Below are 27801 nucleotides of genomic sequence, written 5' to 3' on the forward strand. Positions count from 1 at the left end.
TAATGATTGCTGAACACTATGGGCATTATTTATCGTAATTGTCATTGCTCCCACTTGCACCTAAAACTGGCTGCGATGAATAAATAAATATGATTAAGACTCAGGAACAATTGAGATCTAAGGTTTAAAGGAGACTAGAAATCAAAATTTTCCTTCTACGTATGTAATTCTCTACAGATTTTAATTCGACTGACATGTTTATAAATTAAATATCGTAAGCGGGTAGTGATTTTATTGCATGGAAGATACCACGATTCCGTAAATTGCCGAGTTTTTCCGAGTTTTAATGAGACGACAGATCACGTGGTACCGTGACGCAATACTAGCCAGTCCTCGAATACAAACATAAACATTGGCGAGCGAGGCAGACGGAAGGAGACCACATTTGGGTTGCACATTCAAAACTTGAATCTGCAGTCTGATATAATAGTTTATGTACTGTACTGGTCAGTGTTAAAAGAATTTGTTTAGGCACAGGCCCCGGGCAGGTGACTTAAATAAACTCAAGCCCTGACTGAAATTCCACAAGCCCGGACAGTTCATACCTGTCAACTCTCAAGCCGGGAGAAAAACCTCCTGATTTTGGGGGTATTTCCTCATCTACATCTCGATCTCGTAATATCTCTAAATTTTTCGCAGCGAAGTCCCGATAATTACATTATGTCTGTCAATTTTCATTTGTCAGAAGAAGAAAAAACCAACCCCAAACCGTTTATAAATAGATATAACGTATGCAATCCACAGTCTAAGCTGCCACACTGCAGACATCGTTGTGATATGACTGAAAAATTGTTAAAGCTACGTTAAAAATTCAAATCACACGCACACACGTCTAAATCCGGCACTGGACGAAATAATTAATATCACACAACATTTTTTTTCTTTTTTTTTCTTCTTCAGTAAATAGAACGTGAAAATTAAACATTATTCAAGTAAATTTCAGATGTTTTTAAACAACTACAACAGTACTATAGTATAACAAAATTAAAAGAATACAATTGTCACCAATTAGCTTAAATGAATGATCACTGTGAAATTTTCTCTGCAAACAAAAATCGCATCTCCATTTCCGCCAAAGAAACTCGGCCAGTTAACACATGACATTCCTCGACCGTATATGTAAAGTTTAATTACCATAATTAAATTAAAAGGAATAAAACAAAATATACCATGCAGTATATGTGGCCCTAAAGAACTAATTCTGAATAAATATTTTGTTCAGCAAACAGTGTTACATGCATTAAGACTTAAACCTGAAGTCCATGGCATCGTAAGTAACAACAAAATAGGCATCGTTTATTTTGGCAATCAATTGCTGGTGCTTACACACACACACACACTGTCGAACAGGGTTTCTTTGAAGTATGTCCGAAGGGCAGTCCTTTTCACAAGATCAATGCAAGGATGGAATATGTTCATCAGTCACATCGGCTTTATTGTGATGTGATGTGATTTTGATTTTTAACGTAGCTTTAACAATTTTTCAGTCATATCGCTACGATGTCTGCAATGTGGCAGTTTATAGTGATGTCTAGCACTGGGGCATCATGCCGCAGACATGTAGCATGATGTCCCACCCAGTCACATTATCCTGACACCAGGCCGACCAGTCCTAACACTAACCTCTTAATGCTGAACGCCAAGCGAGGCAGCTGTTAGTACCATTTTAAAAGTCTTTCGTATGACTCGGCCGGGGATCGAACCCACGACCTCCCGCATCCGAGGCGGACGCTCTAACCATTAGGCCACCGGAACGGTCACATCGGCTTTATTGTTTGCGTACTTAAATCAAAACTTTAGCTATTTTGCAATTTAGCCAGAGCTGACCAGAATATGCAAAATGGGCTTGTCCTGGGGGAATAATAAGGCGTATCACATGGAGAAAAGGTACGTCCCATGGGCGCTCGCACATTGGGGCAAGGGGTTGGGTCAATAGTCCCCCCCCCCCCCAGTTTCTATTGTCAGCCATTTAATGTGAAACTTTGACCTCTTTTCTTTTAATCGCTGTTATTTAAACTGCCCAAGGAATAATTTTATATCAGTTCCAATCATTACAGATTACCGTTTATGCATACTACATGTATACAATGATTTTTTTTAAAAATTTGTAATTTTTATAAGATTACTGAAAATTGTGTTTTCTCGAAACACGACAGGTTTAGAATATTATTTTTGGCAAAGCCTCCATTTGATTAAAATCAAATCTAAATTTCACCTTGGACAGTATTGATTTGATTTAGATTGTGCCATGTTAAGGCATGCATGTCAACATCTTGAAAATACATTTACTAATTTCACCAGCGCGATCAAAGTTTCCTCAGGCAAACAATTTTTGTTTCGACAAGCCTGACGGGCACCTCATTTTGAATACAGGATGGGCCGGAACTAAAACCAGAGGGACCCAGGGTGTCGGGCTATCCGATTTATTTTTAGCACTGCTGGTGTAGATAAAAAATCTGTGAATTGATTGTTGCATTTTGTGGTCACTTACTCGGCCTTCTGCCTATTTTCGTAACTCGCACGTTCAACACTTTTCCCAGGATTTAAAATATTCAACGTTATGTCTGGAACAGAGCCAACTTTTTGTCTAAGCCTAGCGTTTGCGTATCCTTGAGCTGCCATTTTTTCAGAATCCCTGTCGTAACAGTTCTTTGAGAAATGTAACGAGCACATAGGGCTGTATGGTGTTGCTTTGAAATCGACTCGTCTGTAATAATGTATCCATTCTTTCAGTATGCCTTTATCTTTCGGAAAAGAAAAAAAAATGTTGTCCACTGGCTTTTCTTAATGTTTTATTACACCCGTAAGCAACGCAAAACGGTATTGTCTTTTACTCTGGCAACTCCCACTTGGGCTGCTGGAGTCGCTACTATGACGTCACATCCCGAAAGTAACCGAATAGGCGCGGAAATTTTGCATACGAGGTCACGGAAATTCAGCTCCTAGAAGAGAGGCCAATATTTTAATATTGGCATTTCGGTCGCAGATGATACTTCAGAATAAGGTTTACTGCTATAGTACCTTTATTATTATCCAATATTTCCATTGGTTTCTGGTCTCCTTTAAGTCAATCAAAGCCATCCTTGACAGAAATTAAAATAAATAGGTTATTTACCATACCAAGCGGCTTCCCTTCCATTGACTGGATACTATGCCTTAAAAACCATTCCTCCTCCTGAAGCTATGAGTCATCTTGGTGTAAGTATGTCGGTGATCTTTTCACGTTGTTTTAATGAAGCATTAGTATCGTCATCTACATGATGTAAGCAACCGACACACCACTGTTTCTGATTCCACAGCTTTCAGTGATTCAGTCCAAGTTGTTTGTGACTGCGCCTTTCTACATCAGAGCAATATCCTGAATGTCCACGTAAATGTGATAATTTACCAGCCTTGTATAAGGCATCGACAACGCTTCTATCGCAAAGGATAACCATTTTGAGCGCAATTAAGTTATTCAGGGAATTTCAGACCAACTTCCAAAAAGTATCATCCGTCGCAGCTTCTGTTATAAAGGCGAAAGTGTTTTTGAAGGGCCACGTGCCTATGATGAATCCAGTAAAACCCGCCAACTGGTAACGCTTGCGTCATTACCCAGTTATAAAGGTCAGTGGTAAATGAATTTATGATATAACCGTTGTAAGCAGCGGGGTTATATCGGTTCATGTTTGGTTTGTTTGTGCTCGATTGCATCTGTGACTCGCCATAAAAATCGCACCAAATTATGAGAGCTTGATTAACAGTTACTGCTCTATTTCTGAGAAAAATTCCAACTCGGGTCTGGTCTTGGAAAGCGCATCCAACGCAATTCCCCGTGACTAGACTGTCGAATCTATCACGAGGTTATGCATGGCAATATAAAAAAATTGGTCAAACATATCAGCAAGCAGAAATACATCGGTGCGCAGATAAAAATTGTGGCAGTCACCCATGGTTTTTTTTTTTTTTGAATACTGATCAAACTTTGCTTGCGTGCTCGAACTAGCTAGCGGAAATATATATTCATATTACATCGAAGAAACAAAGGCTTTGATTGGTGGCAATTGGTTCCGGCAAATTTGTCTCACACGCTCGTATACTCGCATGGATATGTTCTACTTACCAAGTCCGTAGTGATGGGACAATATCGATGAGTCCATATACTATTTCCAAACTATCGCTTATCGATAAACTGTAATTGTCTCCGCTGAAACGTCATCCACTTTTCTATATTGATTTGAATAGCACTTATTGCTGAGTCTAGTGCAATTGCTACAGTGCTTTTGTCTCCAGTATGAATCATCATGTGTAGTTTTAAATGTCCGCTCCGACCGAGCATATTACACACTACACACGGATACTGATTTTCTCCAGTATATATCCTCGTGTGCAGTTTTAAGTCTCAGCTCTTTTTAACATTTTAGAACATCCTTCACATTTGAATGGTTTCTCTCCAGTATCAATCATCATGTGCAGCTTTAAATGTTCACACCCACTGAACAATTTATCGCAACCTTCACACTTCTTTGACTTTTCTCCCGCATGAATCCTCATGTGAAGTTTTAAGTGTTCACTGCGGCTGAACATTTTGTCACAAACTACATACTAATATGGAATTTGTCCAGTGTGTGTCCTTAAGTGCAAGGTTGACTCTCCACTCTTGCTAAACGTTTTATCACAAAATTTGCATATTGTTTCTCTCTAGTATGTCTTCTCATGCGCAGTTTTAAGTTTCCATTGATACTTAACCTTTCGTCACAAACTTCACACTTAAATAGGATTTTCCTTTCCAGTATGTATTCTCGTGCATTTTTATATTTCCACTCATGCTAAACCTTTCAGCTCACACTTAAATGGTTTTTATTAAGTACATTTCCTCGTGTGCATTTTAAACCATTTTCCAGAAGTCGAATCTGGGGGTTTGCACGCCGATATTTAAAGTATGCGCAATCAACGTATTGCAACGTTTAAGCGATCTTCAGTAAGATAGGTGTATGTTCGTGAAGGAAGCTTGAAAGATTTGACATCTATACACTTTTTACAGAAATATTTTGTTTGCAAATGATGATCGTATATTTCGGAAACCTACCTCTAATTTGATATTGGTGGTCTCTTTGAAAACTGTATTGGTCAGTAGCACTGATACGTTCTAAAGTTGGCTTTTAAGGTCACTAAACCTAAGCCTACCAGTAACATCAAGGGCTGATTGCCACAAAAAATTCCTCACCACCTTGTCAAGGTTCTCTCTGAAATAACCGTGAAGTTGGCCGTAATGCCATGGCTAAGTCAAGGGCAGGTAGATTTGTTTGTTTCAGAATCGGTCCAAAGTCGTAACATTATATAAGTTATTGACATTACCCAAAGTACTTTGAATTACGAATTTTAGCATAAGACGTTTTTATATACGAGGCAGTAATTGTTAGCAAACTTTCTCACACAACGTGATAAACACATTATGAGGAAATCTCTGATTAATCTTTACATTTTTAGAAGTAATTAGCAAAATATAATATTTACATTTAATTATACACGTAAAGTATCAGAGATCAATGAGTGGATAATTTGAGCACATATATGAATTAATTCATTGTAGTCAAGATTATGTTCCTTTTCACAATCGAACCTGAGGTGGTTACACAAGATTAAATAAACCTAACCGAGAACAATACAATATAGCACATAATGACGAAATCTCTGGATAATGTTTAGATTTTAAGCAGCAATTTTCACAATTCGTACATTGATGTTTCGGTTCCTTTGTCCGAGTTTTCGTTCCTTAGTCACTGGTGCAGCAACAGATGTCTGACGGTCCGCAGATGTTATGTATTTGTGTTTATGTCAATGTGGCGTATATTGTGTTCGAACAAGTTTGTGCGTTGTTGCTCTGTTATTTCTATCAAGTCTTATTTTGTTGACTGAAATTGTTGGTGACTGTCGGCAAATCGGAATTATCCGGTGCATGCTAGAGCATTTTTCAGATTTCTGAATTGTCAAGTTGCTAATTCATGTGCCAGTTGTACAAATTTCGTGAGCGTTTTCGGTTTCCAGTCAATTGTTTATTTAAGAATTTGGTTCATAAACTCATAATTATTTTTCCACATGTGGCTTATTTGATAGATTCTAATGGATTATCGTCTTTTAGTTTGATATTTGTCTTACGTAATTCAGAAATTGTTATGAAATTCCAGCACAACAATCTTCCATAGATTCACATTTATCGTCAAATCATATACTGTCATGAGCATCAATTACTCTGTCTTCCCCCAAACATTATTTCAAGATGGTGTTGCGGTCAGTCACTATATGCTTACATTTATCTTGTAAATGGTGTGCACACAGAACGTGTGTTGCTTCGAGCAGAGCTTCCGTAATGCCTTTGAATGCAGCCTCCTCACAATCACTTTCAATTACAAGGCTCTTCAGATTTGCATCCATACGTTTGACTTTTAAATGATGGAATAAAATGACTGTAAATTTCAAAATCGCTACTTTTGTAAATGAAGAGCGGCCCAAGAAAGACTGGTGGTTCGCCTGTTCTGACTCGTTTTACCCTAAGTTGCCGGTAAGATGTTACCGTCACGCGCATTTTACACGGCCTAAAAGTTTTGTCAATGCCAACGCAGTATGCCTGGATCAACAAAGATCCTTAACTTCTGCTATCTGTTCGTCAGTGTATAATATTACACAAGGAGTTTTAACGTTGGTCCTAAAAAGTTATCGAAGAAACGAGTTATTTTCAGTTATCAAATTTTCGAGATGTCTAGTTTGGTCACCAATATTGTTGGAGTGTCCTGGAGCTTTTCGGTTGAGACAGTTCATCATATTTTGAAAAAAGTTTATTTGATATTGGACACGGTTTCATTTTTTCTCAGTCATTTCCGTAATGTCATCGAAAATATAGTCAGGCGTTCGCAGATGTTCTGTCGTCTGTCGCGAGTTTCCAGGCCGCGTTAAACCAACAATTTTTCTTACACATTCAACCTGTGATAAATTGCTTGAAAGACCACTCGCTCCCCTAGCCATGTGGCCCTTCTTTTGTACATACTGTCCTTTTCAAACTGAGTATAGTACTTGTGAATCACGACAGTTTGATGTTTGCCACGTTCTGGGTCTAAAGGTCTATACTCAGTTATTCGCTGGATTTCTCTTTTTAAAGAATATTTCGCATTTTTAAAAAAACACATGGCCAGATCCCCGTTGTCAGACAGCAAAAGGTAGGATTTAGGGGATGCATCAGCGGAAGTATCCTATACACAACAGTCGCCCTAAAAAGAACCTTTTCCATTATTCCACCTCTGTCCGATTTTGTTTTAGTATTCACAATGAAGTATATTTTTTCTATTAGACCACATGGAGTACATTCTACGCTCAGTCTGATATTAACAGTTCCAGTTTTTCCTGTGTCAAGAAAATTACCCTGGTGAAATTTGCCTTCTACTGGATGGTTGTATGTGTCATTTCGGTCTTTCACCTCGTTATGTATATTGGTTTACGTCGTAAATTATTTAGTATGTGACTCGTTACTAACGTGTTTTGGCGTCATGTCAGAATTAAAATACCACCCACTGAATTATCTCATGAGTCATCTACAGTTATAGTGACCATATGCTCCTTGTTTTGACATACCAGAGGCACAAAATGATTGGATATAAACACATTTGTTCTATCTGGGACATACATTTGTGTCCACATTATACATGCAGCGGGAGATGCGGATTTGTTTATTGCCCTTCGAATAACCTTTAAAGGTTTGATGCAATTCCGGCTTGCAACTGTGGTGAAGAATAGGAATGAGATGCTGCCACTTAGTGGGCGCCATTTTAGAGTATGAACCAGCCTCAATAGCGTCTTTCACATGCCTTGAATAGTCGCTAACAACAATGCAATTCTCACAGATCAAAGCTATAGAACTGCTAGAATTTTCATCATAAATTGAATTCAGAAACAGTTCTATTGCAGTTCGTAGTCGAAGAAGTTCGTGTATGTTTTCTGAACCAGTCAGTGCTACAGACTGCTCTGTATAAAACAGTTATATCTCATATGAGTGAAGATTTGTTTTAAGTAAAACAAAGATCTGTCAGTAATCCTAATATCAGCATACAATAAGGAGAAAGTAAAATAAATTCAAGCGGCATGGGGAAAATATTTAAAACATTTTAAACAAGTTATAAGTTGGTAACAAAAACACTGAAACAGTCATTTTATCATGGTAGATTTCATATACAAGACAAGAAATGTGGAATGAAAACAATATTATGAATTGTACAGTTACAAAATGATATAAATAATAACCTCAAGGAACACATTACAATGTCTACTCTAAACTCACCTATATCAAGTAGTCGTTGAGATTACCAAACAAACATAAGACATTCTACAATGTGCGTATATTTTCAAGTGTTTGTAACAAGGAATAAGAACTAAAGCAACATACTTAATAGCTGGAAACAATATTTAAAGAATGAACAACCCTATATTCAAGTTTCTACAGAATGTTAAAGTTATTTGCAATTTCATTTTAATATATCAGGTTTTAATGACTATTGCACAATGAAGCTCAAATGACTAGATTCTGGTGTGTATTGAATTTTACAGCTTGAAAGGATGAATATATGCAGATCACTATCACCACCACAATACCTGTAATTAATCAATGTGGGAAGTGTGACAATAACAGGTAACATTTTGAAACACTGATATTTGGAGCGGAACATTCTACTTCAATGTGCGTCGTAAAAAAAGCAATGGTAGAACTGTATATCCAACAAATCAGGTACATCATCATAAATACATATCATAAATCGCATCTAATGTAATAATTATCTTTCATTACTGCATGAGAGAAAGCAGATGTTGCAGCATTTGAGTTCGTGGAAGAACAATGAAGTAAAAGAAATAAAACAGGAAAAAGAGGTGAAAAATAATTTTAAATGATCATTCATCATGATGCCAGGTCAATGTAAACTAGTCTTGTCAATTTTACAAGTGGACATAATGAAGATAAATTAAGTCCGATGTATTAAATGCAGTAAAATCTACATACAATTATGGGGTTAATGGAAGAATTGCTAACTATATACCATTATGACAAGATGGGAAATAAAAAAGCTAAAACTGTGTTGTCTACCTGCAGTTTAAGGAGCTGAGAAGTGAAAATAATGAACATATTATTAACATGTGGTTGTGTCTAGCAGGATTTCACTTACAGGCATTCTAGTATTAGTACTGTTTAAAAGTAGAGAAAAGAGGGAAAAATAGTACAATATAGACAAACCCCTACTTCAGATTATAAATATTGTGTTTTACCATAAAAATGTTTGAAAATTATTTCGCCAAAAGAGAATAACAGAAGAGATAAGTTCAAGAATAAGTGGACGTTTTGTCAACTTTTGGTTTGATGTCTTCGTATTTTTATATTTTGAATCAATTAAATAGGCAATATAATACACATTAAGGTTCGTAAATGAGTGGTTTTTCTCTGTGTGTATGTGTTGCGACTAAGTAGAGGAACATAAATCAGGATCATGATGGAAAGTAATTTGAACGTAATGCTATATAAACTCCGTCAGGTGCTGATGTAGGGAACATATTAAACCCTTAAAACCTTTGTTCAATTGAAAGGAACTAAACAAACCCCACAAAAAATCAAAGTAGAAAATATAAGGGCAACGGGTGATATTTTGAAACATTGATATCAAGGGTGGCACGCTGTACTTCAGAGCGGATGAGAAGAAAACAGGTTAAGTAACATTTGAGTTCAAGGAACACCAAAGAAGTAAAAGAATTAAAACAGGAAAGGAAATGAAAAAGTATTTTAATGTTGTCACTCATCGTGATGTCAGGCAAAGTTAAACAGCTCTAGTCGATTTCAAAGGTGGAAATCATATCATAGTATATAAAAGTATAAGGTTAATGCAGAAAATAGTGACTATACACCATTATGAAAGGAAAGAAAAAGCGAATACTGTGCCATTCTATAAATGTCAAAATATTGTGATGGAAATAATGTAAATATCAATAAAGGTCATAACGCTTATCTAACTGTAGCATTATTTCAATTGACCCTTACGATTTATTTTAACACAAGAGTAAAATGAACAATAATTATTTAAAGGAACACTGGAGAGACATTAGGTTTGCAAAATAATTTTATCAGAGTTTTTCAGTCGTAATCCAAATGTTTACAATGTAACATATCACAAAACATTAGTGACAGCCGTCTGGTAATGACGAAGACTCTCGCTCTTGCTGATTGATAACTTATAATTTTGTTGTTCAATGGGGCAAACAAAATGTATGTGGGCGTTAAAGTATGGGTACAGTTGTTAAATGCATTTTGTTTAAAGACACAGAAGCAATGGCGAATAAAACCGGCGGTCGTATTTATATTATTATGAATGAGTATATGAAAAAAATTATAAATGAAATCAAAATGGATGAAAATAAGCATGCATGAAGGACAAATCGTCAAGAGAACAACTGTGAAAACCCTACGAAGACTGGAGATATTAAAACGAATATGTGGTCTGGCAAAGGATGTTGAAAAGAAGTTGGAATGGAGGCATAGACAAAATGAAGTGTTAAACCATTTGCAGGATAAAGGTTACTAATAAATTACTGGCTAAGATAAATCACAACAATGTCAGCATAATATATGTTGATGAGACTTTATGAATATTTAATATATTTAAAGTGGATCTGAGTCATTATTCTACCTTAATTAACATTACTACCGACCATAAAATTCTCTCTCTCTCTCTCTCTCTCTCTCTCTCGCTCGCTCGCTCGCTTTGGTCGCTTTGACTTAACATTTACCATCCTCCTTCATAGGCCCAGAGATATTGTGGAATTTCAGACTAAGAGAGAGAAAGAGAGGTCTTTGGATATTAAAAGATTTAATTTTAAAAACATTGACTTTTAGAACCATATAACAGGTTTAAGATGCAACAACAACATCAACAAAGCCCTAATATATTACATATGTGTGCTTAAGACATTTACCTTACTGTGTCGACCGGCAATTTAAACTCTGTATCATTGATTATATAAACACTTTAGATAGGTCCCAAGAATTGTACACATACATGTATGACGAATGATATTCTAGTCAGTTTCTTGGTGCTATTTCAATGGGCTTCTTATACAGCCCAATTTATTTTTCTCTCTCGGGACCGTGATCGTCTTTATAGATGAAATATTTTCTTTTCTCATTCTCAAGATAATTTTTTTCTCCAAATAATAATATAATATTTTGTTTTGTTATACCCCTTTACAAAAGTTTTTTCGGTTACCAGTTCTAATTATTATCGCGTTGTTTCTTTGACTACAGACAATTTCGCCCCCAATAAGTTTCGATCCAAGACGTATCGGTCCTACTAAACACAGCAAAGATGCGCAATCATGTATATAAATATTGTGAATTACGTTAAATATTAAATCATACATTTTCTCAAACATTTTATTCTTATCATTATTTGTACAATTTTGTAACATTCTAAAATATCTAATTACTGTTAGTTTAAGTTTATACAAATATCTTCCCAAATGGAGGTTGAATTTTCTTACTTGTTAATTCTACACTTTCTCCTTTGGTTTGACATTGAAACATCCTTGTGTTAATTTATAAAAATATTTAATTACGTTCAGTGTTGCGAGAAGCAAAATGACAGGAACACGACTGGCAAATACATGGATATTACTTACAATATTCGAAAATATATGGTATTGATACAAAATTTATATCTATAAATATAACAAAATTAGAAAATGTTTGCTATGTCTATGATTATGTAGTTTATTGTCTATTAGCTCGGTACAATGATAGAAACGTTTTCAAACTTACAATACTGAAAATTATTCACTGTTTATATAAAATTTATGGCATTTGGTAGTGAAGTGCTACTGTATTCCGTTAACACGCGTCCACGCCTGTTACAATCACAAGTAGGTTAGCAGGACCGTGCTACCTTCAACTCAATTAACACATTTATATTATGCCATTTTATGACAGTGTGCCTGTGTAAAAATAGACATCTATGTCGATAGTTTATCATATACATGCATTTAAAAACAAATAAACATCCCAGTTAGGACTTTGTATGGCTCTGTACGCGTTTTTTTTTTTTTAGATGCAGTGAATTTGGAATTTGTCTCCCAATTCCCAGCCATTGATTATGGAGTGCGTAGTAAATCGAACATTTTTCCCTTGTAATTTATGCGGCAATAGTACACATTTTTTATCACTTTGTATGACTTTGTCAGGATGTTTATGCCTTCTTTATAAAAAATCAAAAGGTTTGTTGAGTTTGTCAACCAATGTTTCGATTATCAGTCATATGAACAGTTTATAAAATAACTAACATTCAAATATGTTTTTTTTTTCTTCTTCAGAGTTTACCATTATTTATGATTGTTTTGAAACTAGCCCTTCCGTTTGGTTAATTTATTTGTCAATATAATTTACAATATACATTTGTCTAATATGACGTTGCACGACTCTCCGTCAGGCTTTGTGTGGCTTCGTCGGCTTTGTATGACGTTGTGAGGCTATGTATAATTAGGACATATTGAAATATTGCATTTTCTTTCGATAATCATTCAGATGAACAATTTATCAAGAATAAACATTTAGCGCGTGATTTTCTTATTATTCGTATTCGAACTTTGCCGTCACATTCGGTTCTTTAATTCGGCATAATTATTTTAAAAACTAATCCTTCAGTTTGGGTAATTTATTCGTCAATATAATTTACAGCATAAATACATTTGTCTAATATGATTTTTTTATGACTATTAGGCTTTGTTAGGATTTGTCAGGCTTTGTATGTCTTTGTCTGGCTTTGTTTGATGAGGATCTGTTGAAAAATTGCGTTTTCTTTCGATAATAAGTTAAAGGAACAGTTTACACAGTAGTAAACAGTTTACATATGATTTTGTCAGACTTTGTTATTACTTAGTCATTATTCGATTTCGAATTTGAACTTTGTCGCCCGATTTTCTGACATTCAAATATGCACAAATATGAAATTGATTTGTGCTAACAATTTAAAAGCCATATTATTTTTAAATTTACAGTGTTAGCATAAAGCAATATGAAATACCATTATTATTATTTATTCGAATTGTGGTCCGCACCTGGCGCAATAAAAAGGATATATAAACATTCATGCAACGGCGTCCAAGCATCTGTGTGCTTTCCACACATTAATCATTAGTGACATATGAAAATAACGATAAAGAATACTAATGACCCCCGTTTTATAAATGAATTTAATATGGTACACAATTTCATCGAAATCCCTTCTGCATTCCATTCCCACTTCCCTCTCATGCATAAGATACAAAATACTTGGAAATTTGGAGTGAGAGAGAAATAGAATATGGTCTGGATGAAAACCTTGAAATTGAAATTATACCAATTAACCTACAACAATATGGTTCGTCGTAACGGAATGTATGCACTTTTCTTGGGATTTATCTACAGTGTTTATATAATCAATGGAAAAGAGTTGCAAAATATGTCAACTACATTCTGCTGTACATTTCTCGGTTAAGTGGTACACTTACTGTGATGTGATAATGTTTTCTTGATCCTGTTGTTTTTCTTTAAATCTTTTATAATCTTTAAAACTTCATAGCAAGATACGGGCGAAAATCTATCATAAAACGAGCGTAAAGGTATTCGCACACTATGCTTCGGGACTTAAGAAGGACGGTTAAAGTTAAGTCAAACCGACCAAAGAATGAAAGAGAGAGAGAGAGTTTTAAAGTCAAACCAACCAAAGGGAGAGAGAGAGAGAGAGTAAGGGATTTGTATGGTCGGTAGCTGTTAAAGTAGAATAATGACTTAGATCATTTGTAAATTTATTACTATATTTTAATTACTTCTTCCTTGTTCGTCATTTTACTCAGTGTCTATTCCACGCTAATTTCCATGACCTGGTATGGGAATGGCTGATCTAACCATGTGTTTTTAGTGCTCTACTTTCTTCATTAAAACCATCTTTGATGTTTAAATCATAAGCGTGTCTTATATTCATTTAATCAGTATGAATAGAAATAGAAATTCAAAAAGAAGACAATCAAGCAATCAATAGGCAAATAAGTAAATTGCAACAAAAGTCACAGAAATTCATTTTGTAGCGGACAAATTAGGAAGAAATGTGAGGAGTTCATTTACTCTGGCAATACAAAGTTTCCTGTAATCAATCTTAAACCCCGTTCAAATGGCAAATACATGTATTTATATGTGATCTAAATAAAATATATGTACAGTGTGTAAGCTGTATCAATGATATACCACTCGTTGTAGACAACTATTGTTACAAGGGGTTGCAGCTGAGAAATGTCTAAAAGAAATCTTATGCTGGATTAAACGTATTATCATTTAATATGTGATACAAATAATAAAACAATTCTGGTGATTTTAAGAGTTTTAATTGTTTCCTTATTTACAGTTTTACAAATACCAAACAGACAACAAATACACATATTAGGAACTAATTATGTGTTGACAACTGTCCTGGTGATGACCTCAGCATCAAGATGGGAGATGCCTTCAACATCTACTATCATGCATATCAGTACTTTGAAGTTGAAGAAGAAACAAACGCTGCTTTAAAATATTTTAACACACTTGAGAAGGTGATCTAAGGTGCCTAAGTACTTCATTCAATTTATATCCATATACATGCCAATATGTACTGTTATGACGCTATGCTCTTGAAGTCCGTAATAGGAAAGAGTAAAGTCCAACAGTTTTGTGATGTGATTGGGATTTTTAACGTAGCTTTAACAATTTTTCAGTCATATCGCTACGATGTCTGCAATGTGGCACTTTATAGTAATGTCTAGCACTTGAGCATCATGTCTCAGACATGGAGCATGATGTTCCACCCATTCACATTATTCTGACACCAGGCCAACCAGTCATAACACTAACATTTTAATGCTGAGCGCCACGCGAGGCAGCTGTTAGTACCATTTTTGTAAATCTTTGGTTTGACTCGGTCGGGGACCGAACCCACGACCTTCCGCATCCGAGACGGACGCTCTAACCTCTAGGCCACCGGAGTGGTAACAGTTTGTATGAACAGTTTTGTAAAATTCAAACAATAATTTATTTCCCTAGAATACAAAGTAAAAATTTATAAAGAACTTACAGAATAGCAAAATAAATCCCAAGTGGTCCAAAAAGTACTATCACGAGTCTACAATTATAGAGCATTCCAAATGAATTCCAGTGGTGTTCCAAATGATTTTCAATCTGGAAAGTTGTGATGTACCAACTGCCTGTGATAGCCTAGAATTGTGTTGATGTTCTAACAATCTTGATATATCACAATGATAAAATCAAAAACGTCTGTATATGAATTCAGAATATTCTCGAAATTGAAATTTCAGCTAATAATTTCAATAAATAAATCCTGTCAAATTAAAACTGAAAACAACATAAGTTAAATATTGGAATTTAGAAACAAACATATAAGACACAATACGATGAGCAAGATATGGGTCATCCTAGTAAAAAATTTCCATCAAGCTGTAAAGTTTCCTAGAATTTGCTAAAGCAGAGTTAAGGCTGTGTCTAGACCTTACAAGTAAGTAAGCATGTTTACACAAAAATAATAATAATCTTAATGTATAATCTACAATCACGGACAAAACGTAGCTATGTAATATACTGTTTATAAAAACGACATAATAATGTAGTGTTATGAATCTATGCTCTATGTTACGAGTCCATAATTTATTTCCCTATAATACAAAGTCAAAAAGAGAATAAAGAACTTAGGTTATTGCGAATTATTTCTCAGAATAATTCAATAATTATAGACACAAGTCCTAATAATTTAATGTCCTGAATAAAACTCAATACAAGTCCAGAATAAATTTAAACACTGAAGGCGATTACATGTCTGTTATAGACCCTAGTGTATTGATGTGCCAACAGTGTTTTACTGAATCACATAAATATAATTTCAGGTTTGAATACACTGTTAATTCAACTGAATGTCTCTATCCAAGAATTTTATCAGTGCACTTGTGTATTTCCAGAGAAAATAATCAATAATTTGAAGAAATAAAATTCAGCCTAAAATTATTGGACACAACACAATATACAATGTCATATATAATATAATATAATATAATATAATATAATATAATATAATATAATATAATATAATATAATGCAATATAATATAATATAATATAATATAATATAATATAATATAAAACAATATAATTTCAAGATGTTAAAAGCAACTGATAAAATCCTCTCAGTTACACAACACATAGCTCTGTACTTGACATCAGGTCACAAATGACATTTTTTTTAAAGAAAACAATTACCTAATCGAAAATAATTTCTTTAATGATCCTGATGTTTAGAAAATTATAATCAGGATTATGTGTATAAGTTTCTTAGCAAATTCTGAAAACATTGACCCCAATACACATATTTACTTCTAATAATAATAATAATAATAATAATAATAATAATAATAATGATAATAATAATAATGAATTTCAAACCATACATATAGATAATTTAACTATGTATCAGTTGCTTACAGTGAATAAAATAAAAGTCAATTTGGGTCAATCAAAAATGAAACCAATTTTTTTACAAGGTCAAGGCCAACATACAATGTTACATTACAGTAGCATGAAATAAAATTAACTAACAAAGCAAATTTAATATACATAATAGGTAGTCCAAAACTCCTACACTCGGTTATGGACAAGGGTCAATTACACAATGAAATTAAATATACATAACATATACTCATCTGTCAAAATCAGTAAACAAAACAAATTTAAATATACATAAAAATACAGTGAGCGATCTCGCTATTCATCCTCTCTCCTCCAAAACAATGTAATGCTTCCAGGCGTTGTTGCAATGATGAATGACTCGATTAGTCCAGGCTTTATTTGAACGATTGCTGACTTGATTATTCCAGACCTTTTTACAGTGACTAGTAATTATTCCAGGCCTTGCCTCACTGAATACATACTTGATTACTCCGGGTCTTGTTATAATAAAAGCAAGTGGCAATTTATTCTCCTGAAGTTGCTATTGTTTTTTATTACTTTGAATTATGTTTTGCACAGTCAAGAAATGGGTATGGACCCCATTTTCTCCTTGTACAGTCATCAACCCATACGTCTTTTCACAGTCAGTTAGTACAAACAAATGCAAGTAATGATTGCCAAGTCGCATTATGAACTTATTTTATTGTTAATAGCCTTAATTATCGTTCTATTTTACCTAATAACACCTCCTTGATTTAAACAGATAGGAATAATTAGTTTTGTTTTCTATTTATAAGTACTTGTGAAAAATGTATGCTATTCTCACTGTCATTTTTGGACACCTACATGGTAATATATATATATATATATATATATATATATATATATATATATATATATATATATATATATATATATATATATATCTGGAGAGAGAGAGAGAGAGAGAGAGAGTTAACGACCGAGAAATACACACCAGACAGAACGGAAAGTGCACTTTCAAATCTGTCTGGTGTATATTTATAATTCTATATCATTAGTCCCATATACCTTGAATTCTTTCGTATGAATCTGAAATGACTATGTAGATAGATAAGAATTAATTGTTAGGTCGTCATGGCAGTGTATGCTGCACACGAGTGCACATAACCCTTTTGGACTGGTGTGTGCAGGCAAGATGATGGGTGAGATTTGTCCTCGGACATGTTTAACATTTATTTGTGTAAATCAAAATGAATGTGCGTGTCTGTGATTAGGGTTTTGTACGTAGCTTTAACAACTTTTCAGTCATATCACTATGATGTCTGCATTGCAGCAGTTTATATTGCTGTCTAGCACTGGGGCATCATGCCTCAGACATGTAGCATCATGTGTTCTACCCAGCCACATTATCCTGATACCAGGCCGACAAGTCATAATACTAACCTCCTAATGCTGAATGAGTGTTGTCTAAATTCCATATCACAGATTTATTTGTTGTCACGTATTTTTCCCTGCAAAAAGAATTAGAAAATGTCTCTGTCAACGTTCTCCATTGCAAAGGCACTAACGGAACGGCTACAAAACTATCTGCTTAATTATGTTCAATTTCCGACGTGTGCGACAATGAGACCATATACATCCACAGTGACTCTTTTCGAAGAACGTTAGAATAATCCGACAATGTACTGATATCTGGCTGGTCTAATCTGTGCTAAGTCCTAATATTCTTTGCAACGAGCCCGGTGTGTACGTCGATTTATATTGCTTGGCACAGTCACGCGATTTTCCGAAAAAGAGCGCAACAACTCGTGATTTCGAACTGTTGCGTTTTCCAAGTTTGTGCCTAATATTGGGACCCAGAACAAAAATTTGCTGCATATTCTCTACATTTATTTCTCAGTACTGAGCCTTCCAATGTGAGACAATCAATACAAATCATTTGTTAATCAAAAATAAGTTGAAAGATGACTTCACGGTGCTGTTCTTGTCATATTATCACCGGCATTTGTTTGCGAAGCTGGATTGTACGGGAACCAACGTGCTATGGAATACAGATTTCACTTTCGCATCATCACCGAGGCCTTATTACCCACTGTACACTGTCGCCAATACTTACAAAGCCAATCAGATTCATATTCTAAATAATAAACAATTACCTTTAAGTCCATACCAAGAATACCCGAATCTAACTTTTGTATCTGCCCTAAACAAAGACAGATAAAATGTTCTAAAAATAGACTAGGACTACATTCGTGGGTACAGAACCGAAACTATTAACTGCGGTCTGATTCCTAACAGGCAAAAACATTTTTATGGTCAATGTTAGTCAAACGTTTATATTTCCATTCCACGCCTATTTCAGCTTTTTGAATTTTATTTCATACAAGACATGTGACAGCTGTCAAAAAGTATGTAGTGCTGATGTTCCACAGAGGGAAGGCATTTGTCCAAGTGCTCTTGAGAAACCAAAACTAAATATGCAATGTCTTTGTTAATTATAGGAATATTTAAACGTGATTGGACTACAAGATAAACGATGTCTGAAAATTTTTCAACTTGTAAAATATTGATAAATTAAATTTTAATGGAAATTTTTTTACAAAATAATTAAATTATGAAAACTAAATTTTATTAAAAATTAATTTTTTGTATAAGTTTTGAAATTCAATTTGACATATTTTAGACAGAAAAGATTACTAATGAATGATATTTAAAACAAATGGTAGTTCGTGTCTTTAGAACTGATAACATTTTTCCCAGGGGTTGTGAAGGAAGATAGCTCACAGTGATTTTGGCAGCAAATTGCAATATGCCTGTTCAGATGCCTATAGGCGGACACACTAAGGAAACAATGACAAACGCTATGTTACATATTTCTTGTCAGGTACTTAGGCTGTTGTTCGTATAAATAATAATGCACTCAATCCTCGGTATCCAGACTGACCAATAAAAGTTTTATAGCAAATTGCAATATGCCTGTCCAGATGCCTATAGGTGGACACACTAAGGAAACAATGACAAGTGCTATGTTCCATATTTATTATTCGGTACTTAGATGTTTTGTTGGGACAACTACGATGTTTTCTATGAAAAATGCAGTCCATTTCAATATAGTGGTACAGGGACACTACTAATGGTTTTGCAACAAGTACTACATTTGCTGCTGCTGATACTGATGTCTGTTTTGGAGAGTGTAGGTACGTACAATGTGATGTTGGCTTCACGCACTCTCTCACCCCATTCTAGACATGACATTTTCATGATGATTCCTCTTAGTAGTATTTTTGGCATATGATGTGATGTACGCAAAGTGTTTAGACGTCAAGAATAATCTCGTGCTAGTGAAAGTCTCAGGCACAGCAAGTTTACAAGACAGGTGAACCGCTCCGGTGGCCTAGTGGTTAGAGCGTCTGCCTCGGATGCGGGAGATCGTGGGTTCGATCCCCGGCCGATTCATACCAAAGACTTACAAAAATGGTACTAACAACTGCCTCGCTCCGCGCTCAGCATTAAGAGGATAGTGTTGGGACTGGTCAGCCTGGTGTCAGGATAATCTGACTGGGTGGGACATCATGCTACATGTCTGCGGCATGATGCCCCAGTACTAGACATCACTATAAACTGCCACACTGCAGACATCGTAGCGATATGACTGAAAAATTGTTAAAGCTACGTTAAAAATCGAAATCACACACACACACACACACACACACACACACACACAAGACAGATGAAGCTGGAGCTGTAGCGGATGGTCGGTTTACCAATGTGTGTCTAGCATTATTGATGCCCAAAGTTAACCTTCATCTACTCACATGCTCGAGTTAGCATCCACGATGTCCAGATTGACCAGTAAGTTCTACATTGAGAATTACTGATACTAACATACAGCATTTCGCGCATGCTCAGCAAACGACGTAGTGGAAAGTGGCTACAAACCAAGAAAGAGAACATCAAAGGTACTTACTGTGGCCTTTCAGTTAACAGCACGGCGTGAAAATCGATCAGGAAACAAGCACATTTTCGATAATTTGAGCTTATGTCGTGTTCACTTTGTCCCAGCCCTATACAATGATGGCGTAGATCAGATCCTTATTTTACAATCACCAGTGTCTCATCAAAACGTTTCAAAATATCATCATGGTCCCCCATTACCTCAAGAAACTCAGGTGACATATCAGTTCATGGCCATGAAGGACGAGCTGGCGTATTTTCACTAATGAACACATAACATGTTTGGTCATGAAATCCACATTATTTTCTGCGCAAGGTTCACCCACCTGTTACACCTTCAAGAAACACACATTTCTGTATACCTGGTCAAGAAAGCCAAATTTTTCTGCACTTGGTCCAGAACTCCATGGTCAAGAATCATCCGTTTTTGTAACATTAGTCCAGAACCCGCATTTAATCCCCATCTAGTCCTAGTAATGAAAAGCTGTCAGTTTACACTAATACATCAACCTGAAAAATAAAAAAGAACAATAACTTGTTCCGACTATTGTTAAGTTGTTAAGCCAATCATCTTTTGAGTTGGGTCGTACTGTCTTTCAATTTGGGAATGAACGTCATATATGCTATCCGCACGCGGAAACTACCGATTATTTAGGGAAACTGCCGAATATTTTTTATTTAATAAAGAGGATTTTTTAGTCTAATTAAACATTTTTATGACGTGCATGCGTAACAAATGCGTTTTTTATGACTATATTAATATCACACGTTCGTACAATATAGGTGACCAATGACCTTTAGTACATCTAGAATTCACTAAGACACATCGCTCCCAATTCAATTAGTCACACTGCATTCTCAAAGAAAATACATTATTGTTTCTGGTGAGTCATTATAAAACATACACTTATCAATCACCAGCATAATTAATCTTCATTAGAATCAAATGACATAACACGACATTGAAACCATTGTAACATTGAGTTTGATATAACATGAGATACTTTAGAATATTTAACTCGTCAATAATCATTAGTGAAATTCTGTTGACATCTATTTTCACAAGTCTATGAAACCTTTGAGTTCAAAATTAATTTGTAAATATCATTACAAACTTGATTGCAATGAAGAAAAATTCTTAATTAGTAAAGGATAAAAAGTCTGGCATTCTTGTCTGAACTCAGTTCTAGATTTACTTTACTACTTGATCTTACAGTCTGAGTGGCACCTTGGAAGTCAAGAAAATTTCCATTGATACTGCACTTTGCTTTGAAGCTTTCGATCGCTCCGGTGGCCTAAGTGGTATAGTTTTGTCCACGGATGCGAGAGGTTCAAACAAGACCAAGTCACACCTAATCTTATAAATATGGCACTACCATATGCCTCTCTTGGCGCTCAGCATTAAGAAGTTAGTGTTACAGCTGGTCAGTCTGGTGTATAGATAATGTGACTGGGTGGGAAATTATGCTACATGATTGCGGAATGATGCCCTAGTGCTAGCCTTCACTAAAACTGCCATTCTGCAGACACTGTAACAAAGTGACAATTAGTTTCAAAGCAAATTTAAAAACTGAACACACACACACATACACACACACACGCACACACACACACACACACACACACACACACAAAATCCTTCCATGCTTTCAAATTCAAGAAAACTTCCTTTCAAGTGAGTACATGTCGAATATAAAAAATATTATGTTCCAACAATTATATGTCCATGATGGGTGATATATTTCATGTATTTGATGGAGATTTAGTTTACTCTTATTCGCATGTTCATCCAGAAATGTGTGATCATAAGATATTCTCCTGCTAAGGTATATTATTTGTGTCAAAAGTTTCCAAGCCAAACAAACGTTCACACATAAACAAATATTACGTCTACTTTAATAATTTATGTGCATATTAGTCTCCTAATATGGCAATCAGTAGATGTCGCATACTTCACAATCAAGCAAGTAAACAAGATTCTTCTTACTTGTAAGAATCCAATTAAGTTTTGAGCGAACATGTTTTAATATTTATCACTGCTCTGTTTTTTAGACTCTCTGTAAGACAACTTCCCTTTTAATACTATATACTTTAGATTTATGTATATTTTTTGAATATATTTCATTCCAGTCACTAGTAGAATTTTCAGAGGGTTTTGTAAGGCGTTCAACAAGTGGTTTAAATTTGGATGCCCCTCTTCCCTTTTTCCTCCCATTTGTTTTGATCAAATGAGACTTTCTTGAAATTGACTTTACCGATCCTAATTCATTCTTGTGTGAATCAAATAACTCGAAGACAGCATTTTCAGCTGAAGTGATATTCTCTATATTATGTATTTCATGCAGAAGTTCTTGTTCACGTTTAAGCTCTTTTATTGTTTTTTTTTTTACATGACAGATATCAAATGGTTCAGCCATGCATTTCCAATAATAGAGTAAGTACAATGAACGAGTCTGATATTATATGCTTTATATCAGTGTTTGACATATTTTTGAAATTTCCATCATATTCTAATGAAGCATATTGTAATTATATGCTCTAAATGGAATTTTTAATTCCAGTTACATATTTAGTGTCTTCAAGAGGGTTGTTGTTTTGTTTCCAGAAAACCTGCCTCTGATCAGGTTGTTCGAGCAAAGTCTGCCATGAAAGAAAAGGAAAACATTAATTTTCTGTTTCAAAGCATGATCCACTGTTGTATAATCAAATACAATAGATGGCAAGATTGGTCATTTGCATACGACGTTCTCGTGCCACACAATGTTTTGTTGTATCCATCAGTTTGACCTCCAGCCTGTGGATGGTGTTTCGGTGATCGAGTCACATATTGGTGTTAAAACAAGTCATTTAGTCTGTTACAGAATTCTCTTCCCCAATTCATAATGGATATATTTGGGACACAGTGGGTGGAAAGGAATTTTGTCAACATATGTATCACTGCAATTGTAGATTTATCAGAAACTCACTCGGCCTTCAACCGTTTTGTCAAATAGCCCATGAAAACCAGGATGAATTTGTTACCTGAAAATATATTGCAAGATATGAAAATCAATGTCACCAGAGTTGAAGTTCAATTTTAGCATTTTAGGAATAAACTTCACCTTAATGCAATATGTCTGCCTAGCTTAACGCAAGGGCATACAATGTAAAGATCACACAAGAAGTTTGTTTGAATGGTACCTATTTGGTATGGTTCAGTATCGCCTTTACATTTATGTAGTATGACAACAGATTTATTTACTGCATGTCAACGAAAACATCATTTACCGTCACTAAAATTTAAACATCATCTGAAATAACTGCTTCTCTGCATTACAAAAATTCATCAGCCTTCCGCCATGCACAATGCAGCCCAAAGACAAATGAATCAATGCTATGTGTGGACGTGAATATTATGTGAACTGAAAATTCGACCAGAATGACGCCTGACATACCTTTTCCATTGAATAATGTTTGAAATTACAAATCGAATCACATGAAAATAGCACCTCCAACACATTCTCTTCGTGACACATGACACAATGTTACCATGAAGGTGATTTTTCTTTTACAATTCCCTGGCATATTAAAACATGACAAGATTGTAATTACCTATTTCCTTGACTTACAATGGTCCAACTATCCCGTACAGAAATTTCTCATGGATTCCATATGGAATATTTCAGGAATCCGTATGGACTAGAAAACTTATGAAATCAAACAATTTAGCCCATATTAATACCAAAAGTACCTGTCAGCAAGTGAAAATTCCTTATGGCATAAAGTTGCAACTTTAATCCATAAGCACTTGTTTCCATATTCTCGCAGTCGGACTGACGTCATTGAGTCACGTGCTGAACATAACAACTCGTCCGCCATATTTGTTTAGGGGACACGCTTGTGAAAGATCTAAATTCGAAGAATTCAGTTATTATATTAGATTAATTGTTAAATTTAATTGAAATGTCTTACCAATATCAAGACAATTTGGCTTTAGACGCACAACAGAGGTACTCGGTAAAACTGAAGTTGATTGCAATGGATATTTGTCCCTATAAGGTGCCCGCTGATACCTGGACCAACGACCCGAAACAATGGCCAGCTACTGAATACAACGATGTTTATAACTACCTGATTAAACATGCACCTAAGTATTTATTTTATTTGACGGGTGAATTAACGTGTTTCTTTGAATGTAAATAATAATATTATTAAATGTTGCAAATAACGGCAAACTACAATAAATTGATGCTTGTAAACCCCATGTAGACAAAGCTAGTAGTGTAAGAATTTGCAGAATAAAAAGAAGGTATTGTCTATGTATCTTTTACATTTTCACTAATTGTTCTTACATAATTATTCAAATTTAAAACAACTTATCATTTTCATTTACAGGTGTTTATTCTGCTGAGGCAATGGAGAACAATAGGTCTCAAGAGGCACACATTTTTTGTGTCAGGCTTGGTTCAGACTGTTTTCCACATGAAGAGTGGCAGTGGACATTATGCTTTGAAAGCTAATCTGAAGCCTTCTTGGAGAGTGACTGAAGAACCCACCACCCATGGGTTGCATTAAAAAAATCAGGACCTGTTATTGTAGCACATTGTAACTGTATGGCTGGGTAAGTACATGTAACTTAGTTACTATGACATAAATTTAGACAATATGGACACTGTCACCCACTCAAACCATATATTTTCATTGTATACTGGAAAATCTGGGATAAACGCTGAACTCTGTAAATATCCCAATAAATTTAAAGAAAGAAACTATATCTGTAACCTTATAACTATACATATGTATATTTTAAGACTATAGTTGCACCAGATTAAGTATATTATATCATGATTTTAACAAAACATTTTACTGCTTTATTATAGGTTAGGAGAGACTTGTTCCCACATCGGTGCATTGCTGTTTAAAATAGAAGCTGCAGTACGACTGGGATATACATCGAGCACCTGCACAGACCGCCCATGTGAGTGGAATGCATGTTTTGTGAAGAAAGTAGAACCCAAAAACACAGCTGAGATAAAATTTTATAAGACTGCTGCCAAAGAGGCCCCAAAAAGATCTAAGAAAAAGATGAGAAAGATGCCAGAACCAGCAACCGCTGAAGAGCAGAATCGATTTCTGAAATCACTGGCTTGTTTGGATGAACCTTGTGTTGGTTTGAGTGCCTTTAAAGAGTACAGTGGTCGGTTTGTTTCTCTTGGACCTGAGCCAACATCTAGTAAGTTGTCACCATCCTTCCGAAGCTTTTATTCGGCAAAAAATGAGAAAATTGAAGGCGTCGATTTAAACAAGTTATGTGATTCAATTTATGAGCAGCTACACATAAGTGATGCTCAAGTGGCTTATGTTGAGGAAGTAACCAGAAACCAGTCATCATCTTTAGTTTGGCATGAGCATAGAGTTGGCCGTATTACGGCATCAACAGCTGGTGATTGTTTAAGAACCAGCTTGTCAAATCCATCACCATCTATAATTAAAAAGATTTGTGATACTTACGAAGGTCCAAAAAGAGTTCCTGCTGTAATTTGGGGTACACAACATGAAGAAGACGCTTTTTAAAATGTACACCAATATATACACACAATCAGGACCAACTCCTGAACACGTTCCATGTGGTAATGTATATATTACAATTCCAACTGGGCATTTAGAAGGTGCAGTTCAGAAATCAGGCCTTTTTATTTGTAAAGATAGACCATTCTTGGGAGTCTCTCCAGATGATCAGGTGCAATGCAAGTGTTGTGGAACTGGTGTACTAGAAATTAAATATCCCTATAAGTATCGTGAAACACCACTAATTGATGCCTTAAGTGACACTGGATTTTATCTTGACAAGAACTATCTTCTAAAGAAGACACACAAGTATTTTGCACAAGTGCAGATGCAAATGCATGTATGTAATAAAGGCTTTGCAGATTTAGTAGTGTGGACGCCCATTGACTGCATTATTGTAAGAGTGAATCGAGAAGAAACACATCCTTCCTGAGCTAGTCACAAGGAGATTTGAACTTAATGTTCAACCTGAATGCAATACTAAAGCTGACGAAGAGAACACGCCTTCTGACAGTACCAAATCCTATTGTGTATGTGAATCCAAAACCAAGTTAGATAACATGGTTGGTTGTGATCATTGTGATGCTTGGTTTCATATCAAATGCATAGGACTAAAGTGTCTGCCAACATCAAAAACTTGGTATTGTGAAGAATGTCGGAAATTGGCAAAAAAATGAAACAGACAACAATTTACTATGAAGGTTGTTTAATAACAATGATCAAAACTATGATGCATGTAAATACGATCAGCTGTGTACAAAAAGAACAACTCATGAGGCATTTCTTTTCATTTTGTCAATGAATTTCAATGTATTCAAAGTGATTAATGTATTGACATAATAAAACAGCTTAAGGACACACGGTACTAATTATACGAAAGAACTGTGAACCAGTCTATAAATGGGTGAAGAAATAATAGAGTATTTACAGGTTTGGTGGTCCATAATTGGTTAATAATGAAAATTAAAATTTGAGGAAAAATATCTTTTGAGAGCTTATCCTATATGTAATGTAAAAAAAATATTGCCAAATTTCTACTTATTAGGCTTGACTCAAGAGTACTCAATACTGAAAGTAGCACCTGATTCATTTGGTGCAGAATCAATAACACGTGTTTCATGCACATGTATGTAAACAAAATGCCGCGGGTCATATGGTGTTCTCCACACATAAGCTTGCACCAAGGTTAGATGTGCATGAAGAATTATAGGTGTCATTATCAGCACCCAGAAATTTTAAGTTATTGAATTTTGAATATGATATTGTTTCCATATGTTTACCATTGGAGTTGAATTAGTACCGTGAGTCCTTAACGTAGTAATTTACATATATGAGTTGTGTTTAATGATAAAAATATTGCATAAAAATACATTTTTGTAATATTTGTGTCACAATATACATGTACATGTAAATAATAATTGTCATGGATTATGTTTAAATTTCTTTTATAATGTATTTGACATGTCATCATGAAATGCAACAATTGAAAACATATATTCAAATAAAAATCTCAAACATATATTCTGTGATCCGGTTTACTCTTTAAACGCAATCCCAGTCCCCAAATTAGTTAGGGCAGCACACACCTTTATTATTTTGTCACAACTCGATAACACCGATTCAACGCTTTCATCTTCAATGCATTTGACACATCTGATTGGTAAAGTCCCTTTCAGTACAGTAAATCTATTTTTCATCAATCCGATCACACGTTCTATATGAATACGAACAGATGAAATTTGTCTAGAAATTTCAACCTCTGTGCTAGTAACTGTTTTTTTTTCCTTTAATAAAAGATGG

At 35.0% G+C, this 27801-nt stretch overlaps 1 protein-coding gene across 1 annotated transcript; it reads left to right on the forward strand.

Moving 5' to 3' along the window:
* The first annotated feature begins 6442 nt into the window (after positions 1-6442).
* On the forward strand, positions 6443-26132 carry LOC149789755 (uncharacterized). The gene is made up of 4 exons (XM_089973112.1): positions 6443-6541; positions 7325-7426; positions 24829-24998; positions 25314-26132. The coding sequence occupies exons 1-4, from the start codon at positions 6443-6445 to the stop codon at positions 26005-26007; spliced, it is 1065 nt and encodes a 354-aa protein (XP_089829238.1). The 3' UTR covers positions 26008-26132.
* Positions 26133-27801: the final 1669 nt, after the last annotated feature.

Source organism: Sinohyriopsis cumingii, chromosome 10, assembly GCF_028554795.1.
Source record: "Sinohyriopsis cumingii isolate HCF-2022 chromosome 10, ASM2855479v2, whole genome shotgun sequence".
NCBI lineage: Eukaryota > Metazoa > Mollusca > Bivalvia > Unionida > Unionidae > Sinohyriopsis > Sinohyriopsis cumingii.

Coding starts and splice junctions, on each gene's coding strand:
- LOC149789755 (XM_089973112.1), top strand. CDS start 6,443: ATGACTGTAAATTTCAAAATCGCTACTTTTGTAAATGAAGAGCGGCCC. Junction 7,427..24,828: donor TTGCCTTCTACTGGATGGTT/GTATGTGTCATT, acceptor TTTCATTTACAG/GTGTTTATTCTGCTGAGGCA. Junction 24,999..25,313: donor GAAGAACCCACCACCCATGG/GTTGCATTAAAA, acceptor GCTTTATTATAG/GTTAGGAGAGACTTGTTCCC.